Raw genomic sequence first — 10,371 nt, forward strand, 5'->3', positions numbered from 1 at the left:
AAATAACTAGAGAAGCACGAAACGAAACGTGGCAGATTGTTATTTCATAGGAGTTTTGAGATCTTTCCCCGGTTGGCGTATGGCTCCACTGGTTCTCCTGATGGAGTGCCTGTTTCCGAGAACGACAGCTTAACACATCTGCCGTTCCCAGCCTAGTTTTTGGTCTGAAATAAGGTAAACCATTTGATTTTTACTTGGTCGATTGTACAACTGTACGCAGTATCCAGACCTGTGGAGGTACTCTCCTTCCCGCGTACCGGGAGTGCTTGGTTGACGCACAATCGCCAAACGCCAATCCATGTCAGCAACTGTGGAAACTCAATGGCAATTGTCGGCAGTCAAAACACGGCAAACACCACGGCCCGTCCATGCACTGCTGTCAAAACATAGATCTAGTACAAGATAGCAAAAGTTAAATTTCATGGACACCGCAAGAACCCTCTTTGAACTGAGGAAGACACCACCCTTCACAGTACCACAAGGGAGAAATCAGACCAGCAATACATACTAGATGGACCTAGCGCGCTTTGCTGCGCCGTCCTCTGTTGTTATCGTTTCATTTTTTGTGTGGTTTGTATGCAGCCTTCACTTTTAATCAAATTATAACAGGACATGAAAGTAAAGAATTTGTATTCAGCCTTCACTTTTAGTCAAATTATAACAGGACATGAAAGTAAAGAATTTGAACACGTCGCTGAATGTGCACATGACCGAACTGAAAATGGCTATGATCCGTTCACAATGTGCAGAAACCATTTGAAGCTCTTCTAAGCTGAAATATGCATATAAAGAACATGATACCACTCCTCTTATTTGAACCATCATGTATCTTAAAGTTAGTCAAGCAGTTGATTTTCCTTGCGCAATCAAGCAGATCACCAACATGAATATACTAACAAACAAATCATGCAACATAGCTCACCCAAAGCTATCCATCCATGAGAGGAAGTAACTGATTTCTATTAAACCTCCGCACTGCAAAATCCATCCACCTGAACGCCGCATTAGTTGAAAAAGATCAGAAAACCCCATCCATCAATCGATGAGGACAACATAAGAGGTAACATTGGTCCGGCAAGCAGAGCACCAGAGGCAAGCACAACGCATGTCAATGTTGGCTGGACGAAAACGATCGAGCAGCTGTCCCCTGCTCCCTGGCTCCTTCCTCCGCTGCCTTATTTTGGCGTTACAACCCTGTCCCAATCAAAATGCCCACCAGAGCAAACTACCACAGAGGTCAGCGCAGGTGGAACCACCAGCAAGTATACTAAATCTTGTTGTATCATGGTACATTAAAAAGGATGTCAAAAACATATCATCTACATCCTAGAATAAATTCAACAAGACCAATAAATGCCAACTAATTTGTCCAAACATGAACTTGATTTTATAAGGCATGGTTTCACACAGACTGTATATTCCATTTCCCATGTACACAGTCAAAAAATTGTAAATATTAGCAAACAATATCATGAATATTTATCTTGTTACTATACATCAACTCGCAAAAAATGATACACCACTGTAGTCGTATGGTCGAAACACACAACAATAACAAGTTGGTACAAACCTGAATAGTGAACAGTATGCTGTTCACAAGTGCACATTTCTCTTTTTATGTGCAGAGATCACACGATCATGTTTTTTCACCAAATTCTGCAACTGGATACTAAAGAAATTGCGACTAAAGAAAATATTACAAATGATGTTAACAGATTAAATATAAGACGTCCAGAAAGAAAGTCAATCTTCGTGTATAAACACATGAATATTTATGCAAAAGAACGTAACACACTAAGCGGTAAAAAATAGGTTACGTAGTTTTTTCTCGAACAATTATATATCTATTTTTCAGAGATTTAAAATAGAAAGAGAAAATATTATGCACTTCCAGACCAACCGGAAAAAGTGCAGTCTCAAGCCCGTGCATTATAAGTAAAGGTTAGATATATCCTAACATAAGCATAAAAATTGGGAGGGGCGATGGAGCAAAATTAACACATATAAAGTTGATGCTAGGAAAAGAATATTGTAAACAAAGTGATGCTTCATTCGCTGAATTTGAAGAACACATGTAAGCTTATGTTTTAAAAGAATATATCTCTAAACATCAGCACAAAGGTGGGATGAACACATATAAAAGCTAGTTCTAGGAAAAAGAAACTCATATACAAAGTGGTGTATTATTCACTGAATTTGATGAATGCATGTAAACTTCCTTTCAAATTTCGAAAGGTTGCCAAAATTAGACAACCCGGGAGCAACATGAAAGTAAGCGGCTTGATGAAAGATTTGAGAGACAATCGCATGACCATATAGACTAAAAAACACTGCCCTTCAAATAATGTAGGTTGGTTTACCATCTTAACTCCCTTTTTCCACAAAGAATCTTCCCGCTGGAAGTGGCACATAGGAAACCAAAACAGTTTTAGGGGAAAAAAGGAGCAGAGATTGAATATGGAGTTACAGGGTTGCATGATTTATACTGAATACGGCATATTTTGAATAGATTCGGCAATACACAATAGAAAATGGAATCTAGGAAAATATTAGTAACAGCTAGATTAATTTGAGAAAACTCACGAGTATTTGGTGTACTCAACTATATGATATCTAGAGAACTATTAGTAAAAGATATATTTTGAGAGAAAACCCATGAGAATTTGGTGTATTCAACTGATGGAAGCAATCAATTACCTGCAATGCCATCAATGCTGGTGAAGATGAATTGTCAAAACCATGAAGACACAAAGATGAATTGTCAAAACCATGAAGACACAAAAAAATATATGGAAAGAGGGTACGATGATGGAACTTAATCTGACTACATAATCAATTGTGTTTGACATTCCTTACTGAAACTGCTAAGATGACATCGGCCGGATACAATCACACAACAAAGCAAGTACTGACACAACAATGCAAGTCAGTACCAGGTACATTTTCAGAACTGCTGTCAACCTGTAATGCTTACAAATAGATTTTGGTTTCTGACATTCGTAGGGAAACACAAAGCCCTTCTAGAAATTCCTTGCAGAAACAATATTTGATTTGCATAAAGACATCAGTGCAGTAGGAGTTAGGCTTCTGAGACGTGTTCACAGAAGTGATAGCAAGTTTTTTTAAAATTCCCCTCAAGAATTTGTTGTTAATTAAAAAATCCATACATCTAATTTAAATGAGTATTGTTACGTGTTCACATAAGTGAGCTACCTAATACACCATTTTAGTACCCACGAGCACGCGGGAATAATACTGGAAGGAAAAAATATGTCAATAAAATTTGAAGGGGATCTATGAGGATGTATCCCTAAGCAACTCACCAAGAACGACAGTGAACTCTAATGCAGCTATTTTATTATACAATGAACATATAGAACCCGTGGCATACTGCCCATTGGTTCTGTTAGTTTCAGTCTTAGAAATGGTTATTTTTGAACCCAGCTTGGTCAGAACAAATAATGTATCTGTTAGCCTTGGTAATGGCCTACTTGGTGGCAGCAAAGTAACTCCTGCCAAAGCTTCCACACCATCTTATTCCGTCAAGAAGCTGCATACGTTTTAAAAACTTGCATTCAGGTCACTATCATGATCTTCTAAGTATACTGCTGACATATATCTTAATTCAGAACCATGGAAAGTGGTAAATCACTTCAGTTTACCAAATTTGAAGCAGAAAGCGAGGTTCCCTATCAAAATAAAAATAGTAATTATCACGAGAATGCTAGAGGTCCTGGTAAAACTTTTACAGATATTTAAGACCCATCGAGCCGCATCAGCTATTCTTTAACTAAGGATTTTTTAGTTGAATAACTGAAAACAATGGAAGTATGGTGTGAACTATCAATGTGTCTACCAAGAGTTTATGTTATCACGAAACAGTTCAAAAGGGTTCAGCTTCACCGAAATTTGAAAATAGAGTAATGTAAAGAACATCACTCGTTTTTGTACATAAGCTGTCGAGAAAAACCAGTCAACCACTTCTGTTCAATAACAAGTTGTTTCTAACAATTGGTGAAGATTCCAGCACAAACCAACATAACCTTAGATTAGTACTCATGAATGTTTAACCCAACAAAAGCTAGCACATTATCTTGTCCGAAGATGAGCATATCTCTATGGACACTGAAAATGTTGTATGAATATGACAATATGTACATCAATTCCTTCAATTAGCTTGAACAGTTTGGTTCAGCTGCTCATCTATAGTATTTGACTGACCTGGTTTATTTATTTAGGCCTGAACAAGAACGACAAAATGGAAGGTGCACTTGCAAGCACACATGGAAACACATTATTCCTTCATGTCTAATTATACCCAAGGGTGGGAATGAGTCTACTCTTCCTGCCTAGAATAATATTTCTTTTCGGATTATTAAGAAAAGATGGAACATGAACACAATGCTATAGAAAAACATAGACAGATAGTGGGATACTGTTTAGCTGTATTTTTCAATAAGATTGAGAAACCGTACCACAAATATTACTTCATAAATTAAGGGCACACAAGGAAAATTACAGGGAACAGAAGCCATAAGCAGAATATAATTTGTAATAGGCTGATAATGCATACATATAGTAAATTTAGAAAATTAAGGAGCATATGAAACTTCAGAAATTCAGGGCGCTTAAATTGCAGGAAATTGAGGCACTAACCAAGAATTGATGTGTTATGTAGAAGATATTTATGTCACTAATTATGGAGTATAACCGTATAAGCTGACTCGGTATCAAGCCAGTAACAATCCCTCTTCTTTGATGCATCAATACACAATGTAGCAGGCTAGCTAGTATGTAATCAATTCAATGGAGAAGGCCATCTCTGCTAATATGGGGTGAGCTGGAATCTGCAAAAACTATGAGGGAATTAATTGAGATTTCAGAGAGGCGGGGCTGAATCTCCTAGCAGACGTGCTGCCCATGGACACCACAGGATCCCTAAGCTGCATCTTCTTGCAGATTTCTCGGAAGAGCGGATGGGATGTGGGGAGAAGGGCGTAGAAGGGTCATGGTGCTTGCGCACCCGCTGCGCACACATCGCCGCGCAGGCCCCTGCGCGTCAGGCGCATCGCGGGAGCTGGGTCGCCAGGGCGATTTCCCATCCGTTCACGGATGTAAGGCTCCGATGTTGTCCCCGGGAGAGGCAAAGGGGCTCGGGGAGGGCGCCGTAGCGCCGTGCAACAAGATGCCAGATCTCGTCGACTGGTCCGCCGGAGACCACCAGCAGGTTGGCTCCGCCCTCCCACAGTCACCTCCCAGCGGCACAGCCAGGCGCTTGACGGCCTCCTCCCAATGACGTCGGCACCCTCGGTCTGGCTCCCACGTACGCGAGGTGACGCCTCCGGCGCTGCTCCTCCAGGTACAGTTCGCGTCTTCGCGAGGCCGTGGCAGCGGACGGCGGGACTGTCGAAGAGTTGGAGATGGGGATTAGGCGGTTGGCACGCAGACAGAACCTAGGTGTTAGCTATGACGGAACCGAGCAACCGACTGAAAATATGTCTGAGACTCATCCGATCTTGATCCAACGGCCACAAATGTCTAAAACCTGAGGAGCAACCACAGGCTTGCAGAACCCTGGGAGCTTAGAGCTCTTTAGAGATGTTAAGCTGAACAGTGTTATGCAAGGTTCCAGTACAACTCTTACTGCAAAAACTGCCGCATAAAGAAAGACAATGATCTCATGGTTTCCAGGAAATCCATCCTTCAACGGACAATATTGAGCTGAACATTGTTCCTAAACTGTTCTGAAAACCTAATTACCAGGGTTGCATCTAAGCATTCCAGAAAATAATCATCTGCTCTTAAAAGGATGAGCTATTTCGTCATCATCCAGTTCGGCGCCAAAAAAATGTGGTTAGAAATCAGGTATAGAATCCAGCCTCAGCCCTTCAGCTGCTCTCCAGCAGCTGCAGGTGTTGGAGCAACTCCACCAGTAGTTGGCCTGGACAAGACAATGATCTTTGATTAAGTCGCCATGAACTATATGGCATACAAATAAGGGGATACATGTCAATAGAATAGGAAATACTTACAATCCAACCATGACTTTAAAAGCATCATAGATACCCCACTGTGCTCCGGTGAGAGTACCGATCATCACAATACGCAGAGGCAGTCCACGCGTGAACAGACCCCACAGACCAAGCTTCTTCACAGCCTGAGCATGCAATAAACATATTTTGAGAATAAAATCCCAAGACAAATATGAAAGGTAGCTAAGAACTGAACACAAGGTAGAAAGCTCACATCACCAACAGTTGCACCCTGAGCATTGTTGAGAAACGAAACAAGGTTGTCTGCTGGGTGTGAAACTATTGCGCAGAACACTCCAGCAACATAGCCGCCTGCGAAGCTCACTCCCAGCTGGAGAGGCTTGCTGCACTCACTCTTGGGTGCGGGAATTGCATACTTGTAGATCATCTCAACGATCGTCTCAAAAGAGGCGAATTTCATCATGGTGTCTGCATTGTATAAAAAGATTAGATAGAGGTTAAGCATCAACACGATGGCAGTTTGATCACTACAGCATGATTAGAGCTCCACTGTTCAGAGTCGATCCTCAATATGTGTATTGACACCAAAAGAGCAAATTCTCTACAATATAGCAATAAGTAATCTGTCTATAATAAATATAATCAACGTAATTGGAGTTTCATTCTAGTATAGCAGAGAGAACTCAAGCAGTGTGGATACTCTTTCTATGCACACATAAAATCTTGAAAATCATTGAGTGATTACAAGAAGAACAAGAGTATGTGCAACAAGGAGTTAATGTATTAGAAAATCTATACTGGAGTTCAAATGAAACAATGCGCTAAAGAGTAAAGACTGAACAAGTAGTAACTATTGATGCGCACGCAAAAATATACGCCACTTAATTGGAGTTTCACTCCATAGTAGTAGAGAGAACTCAAGCAGTTGTGGAAGATCTATATATGCACATACATAAAAGTTGAAAATCATGATCTGATTTCAAGAATAATAAGACAATGTGCAACAAGGAGTTAATGTACCAGTAGAAACCCAATACTGAAGTTGAAACGAAAGAATGTGCTCAAGACAGAACAAGTAGTAATGATTTCTCCGCACAAAAATCATATTCGCCACTTAATTGGAGTTTCACTCCATAATAGCAGAGAGAACTCAAGCAGTTGTGGATGATCAATATATGCACATACATAAACCTTGAAAAACATGATCTGATTTCAAGTATAACAAGACTATGTGCAACTACGAGTCAATGTACTAGAAAACCTACACTCAAGTGGAAATAAATGTGAAAAAGACTGAACAAATAGTAATGATTGCTGCACACAAAAATCATATTCGCCACTTAATTGGAGTTTCACTCCATAATAGCAGAGAGAACTCAAGCAGTTGTGGATGATCTATATATGCACATACATAAACCTTGAAAAACATGATCTGATTTCAAGAATAACAAGACTATGTGCAACTAGGAATCAATGTACTAGAAAACCTACGCTCAAGTGGAAATAAATGTGAAAAAGACTGAACAAATAGTAATGATTGCTGCACACAAAAATCATATTCGCCACTTAATTGGAGTTTCACTCCATAATAGCAGAGAGAACTCAAGCAGTTGTGGATGATCTATATATGCACATACATAAACCTTGAAAATCATGATCTGATTTCAAGAATAACAAGACCATGTGCAACGAGGAGTTAATGTAGTAGAAATCTATACTGAAGTTGAAATGAAAGAATGTGTTGAAGACTGAAAAGTAGTACTGATTGCTGCGCACAAGGAACATATACGCCACTTAATTGGAGTTTCACTCCAGAATAGCGGAGAGAACTCAAGCAGTTGTGGATGATCTATATATGCACATACATAAACCTTGAAAATCATGATCTGGTTTCAAGAATAACATGAATATGTGCAACAAGAAAAAGTTAACACTTCCACCAAAACTATACTAGAATTGTCATGATACATGTGCCAACAACAGCTCAGGGAGCACCCTGTTTCTCTCGCGTACACATCATCACTAAATTGTAGTGCAACACTAATATTTAATATCATGATTACACGGCACTCCTATAAAGTAAGATAAACTGACTTGTCATCAGAAAGAAAGAAAGTTACCGACAACTAGTTGTCCACAATGGAACAAAAATCAAGTAAATACTGTACACCACTCCATTGGAGCCTATGCCCACTTAATGTTATAATGGGCATATCTCAAGCAGTGTGAAAATATCACTATATGCACACATAAAATCTTGGAAATCATACTGTGATCTCAAGAAGAACGGTGTGCAAGTAAATGCCTGACTTTGATGCCTATGTCGCTATTAATTACACAAACATACAGCCACATATTTGGAAGAAAAAAACACTAAGTTATCATTAATTCACTACATTGCATCCCTGGTAGCAAGTCAAGGTATCAACACCACAAGTATTCGTAAGGAGCACAGCTTATCTTCCAAGAACAGGATAGCTAGTTTTCAAGATCTATATCTATATATGAATTAGAGTAGCAGATGTCTACAAGGAGGCCAAACATTAAAAAAAACAGAACGAAACAAAATTTTGGTTACAATAAGCAGGGAACAGAAACTTACATGGAATTTGACGGCCCCAGAGTGGAACGATCCCCTTGTACAATCTGCATACCCAGCATTGTTTCAGTAGAGTGAGGTTACAGTTACAGAGAGCAATAAATTCCAATATTTCATTTGCTTGCATCGACTTACCCAGCATATCCTTCAGCCTTCACAAACTTAGGGAGCCCATCAGATAAACCTCTCGCAAAGCCAGGCTGCGTCTGCACACGCACCTTGACGGCTTCCATAGGGCAGAGGGCAACATCTGCGATAACCTCAGCGGAAGCAGAACCAGCAAGATAGATCAGAGTCTTGTACTTGGCCGCATTCTCAGGCCCAGCAATATCCGAGTAGTACTTCTTGAAGAACTCATAGAAGCCGAACTTGCATGCGCCTTGACCACTGTAACCAATCAGGGTAGGCACCCAGCCTCTGAAGAAACCCTTTGCTCCTTGCTCTTTCAAGAGGACACCAAATCCTGAAGAGATGCTCTTGTACTTGGCTGGATTGATCTGGTAAAAGATGCAAAAGGCAAAACTACGTTACTGACTGATTCACAGCAATGATGAAACATAGGCTACCGATCAAGCATTACAAACCACGCAAATGAAATCAAGGGATGACATATTTCGTTGGCACTTGGTTTACAGCAATGGGTACTTATTGGAAATGAGCATAAAAATCGTGTAAGAAATGTAAACAATTGCATGGTGTAGCTACGGGTCTATGCACAGTCACAGTCAAGCAGTATCCAATTGGTCGAATATAGAAATATTCACATGGAACTAACTAACACGGCGTGAAGCGCATTCAGCCCAGATCACCTCATAGATATGAATCATGAAACTATGCAAAACGGCCGGATAAAATCTCAGAGGAACACATGCCGGTCGCAACAATACAATTATATGCTATGTCTACGACATCATTGGCAAATAAGGTGCGATTGAGAAGCTCACCTGCATGTTACACTTTACAAGATCGAGCGGCGTTACGGTCATGTGGGTCAGACCGCAGCTGGCGATGCCGCCGGCCGTGCACGCCGCGTAGAACGCAGGTGAATACATTTCTATCTTGCGGGCCGGCTCGCTAGGCGACTGCGCCCACACCGCCGGCCTCGCCGACGCAGCGCTAGACGGCGCGACGCCACCGAAGCCAGCGGCGGCCGGGAAAGGGGACGAAGTGGTGGTGGTCGAGCCAGCGGCGACGGGGACCGCGTACAGGAAGCTGGGCAGGAGCGCGTTGCGCGAGCTCTCGGAGACGGCCATGGCTGCTGCGGGATGGTGCGCGCTCGCGGGCACTGGGTGGAGGAGGAGGGCAGGTTGTCCTGTGTGTAGGGGGACGGAGACGAGCGTGAGAGGCTCGCCGCCAGTTGCTCGCGGGGAGGGAGGGAGACCGGTGGGTGGCTGCGCGATTTGTTAGGGCATCCGGCGGCTCCAAGGAAGGTTTTATAACGAAGGGCAGATGGCCACCTTCGCTTCGTGCTAGATGGGCTGGCCTGGTGTCAAGCGCTGCTGGTGCAGCCTGCTAAGGAAAGCATCCCTGGAAATAAAGCCCATTTGGTACGAAATTGGGCCCAGAGGGTCTCTCCCGCCCCCATCTGTCTGTATGTCGCCTCCATTGAAGCAAATCTTCTCTTTCTTAATAGATGGCCCCATTTTACTGGCCTCACGGCGAGCCACGTCACTGCATTATATCCCACCAGTGTGAATCGCGTAGGGCGTCGTACAAGTCAGCCCTCGTTTCTTCTTCCTAATCAAGATCAAACTCCTCCGCTGCATCGCGATGCGACGT

General features: G+C 41.8%; 1 protein-coding gene across 1 annotated transcript; it reads right to left on the reverse strand.

Moving 5' to 3' along the window:
- Positions 1 to 5,609: 5,609 nt before the first annotated feature.
- LOC124678240 (mitochondrial phosphate carrier protein 3, mitochondrial-like) lies at positions 5,610 to 9,845 on the reverse strand. The gene is made up of 7 exons (XM_047214160.1): positions 9,703 to 9,845; positions 9,537 to 9,666; positions 8,728 to 9,089; positions 8,596 to 8,639; positions 6,247 to 6,461; positions 6,033 to 6,157; positions 5,610 to 5,941 (listed from the first exon to the last, which is right to left on the reverse strand). Exons 1-7 carry the CDS (start codon positions 9,843 to 9,845, stop codon positions 5,881 to 5,883), a joined length of 1,080 nt encoding a protein of 359 aa, XP_047070116.1. The 3' UTR covers positions 5,610 to 5,880.
- Positions 9,846 to 10,371: the final 526 nt, after the last annotated feature.

This window comes from Lolium rigidum, chromosome 7, assembly GCF_022539505.1.
Source record: "Lolium rigidum isolate FL_2022 chromosome 7, APGP_CSIRO_Lrig_0.1, whole genome shotgun sequence".
Lineage (NCBI taxonomy): Eukaryota > Viridiplantae > Streptophyta > Magnoliopsida > Poales > Poaceae > Lolium > Lolium rigidum.

Excerpts from the sequence above, each read along its gene's own strand:
- LOC124678240 (XM_047214160.1), bottom strand. The coding sequence starts at position 9,845 with ATGGCCGTCTCCGAGAGCTCGCGCAACGCGCTCCTGCCCAGCTTCCTG. Across the intron at positions 8,640-8,727 it reads AAGGCTGAAGGATATGCTGG|ATTGTACAAGGGGATCGTTC; the intron begins GTAAGTCGATGC and ends CTGGGTATGCAG. Across the intron at positions 6,158-6,246 it reads AGGGTGCAACTGTTGGTGAT|GCTGTGAAGAAGCTTGGTCT; the intron begins GTGAGCTTTCTA and ends TTGCATGCTCAG.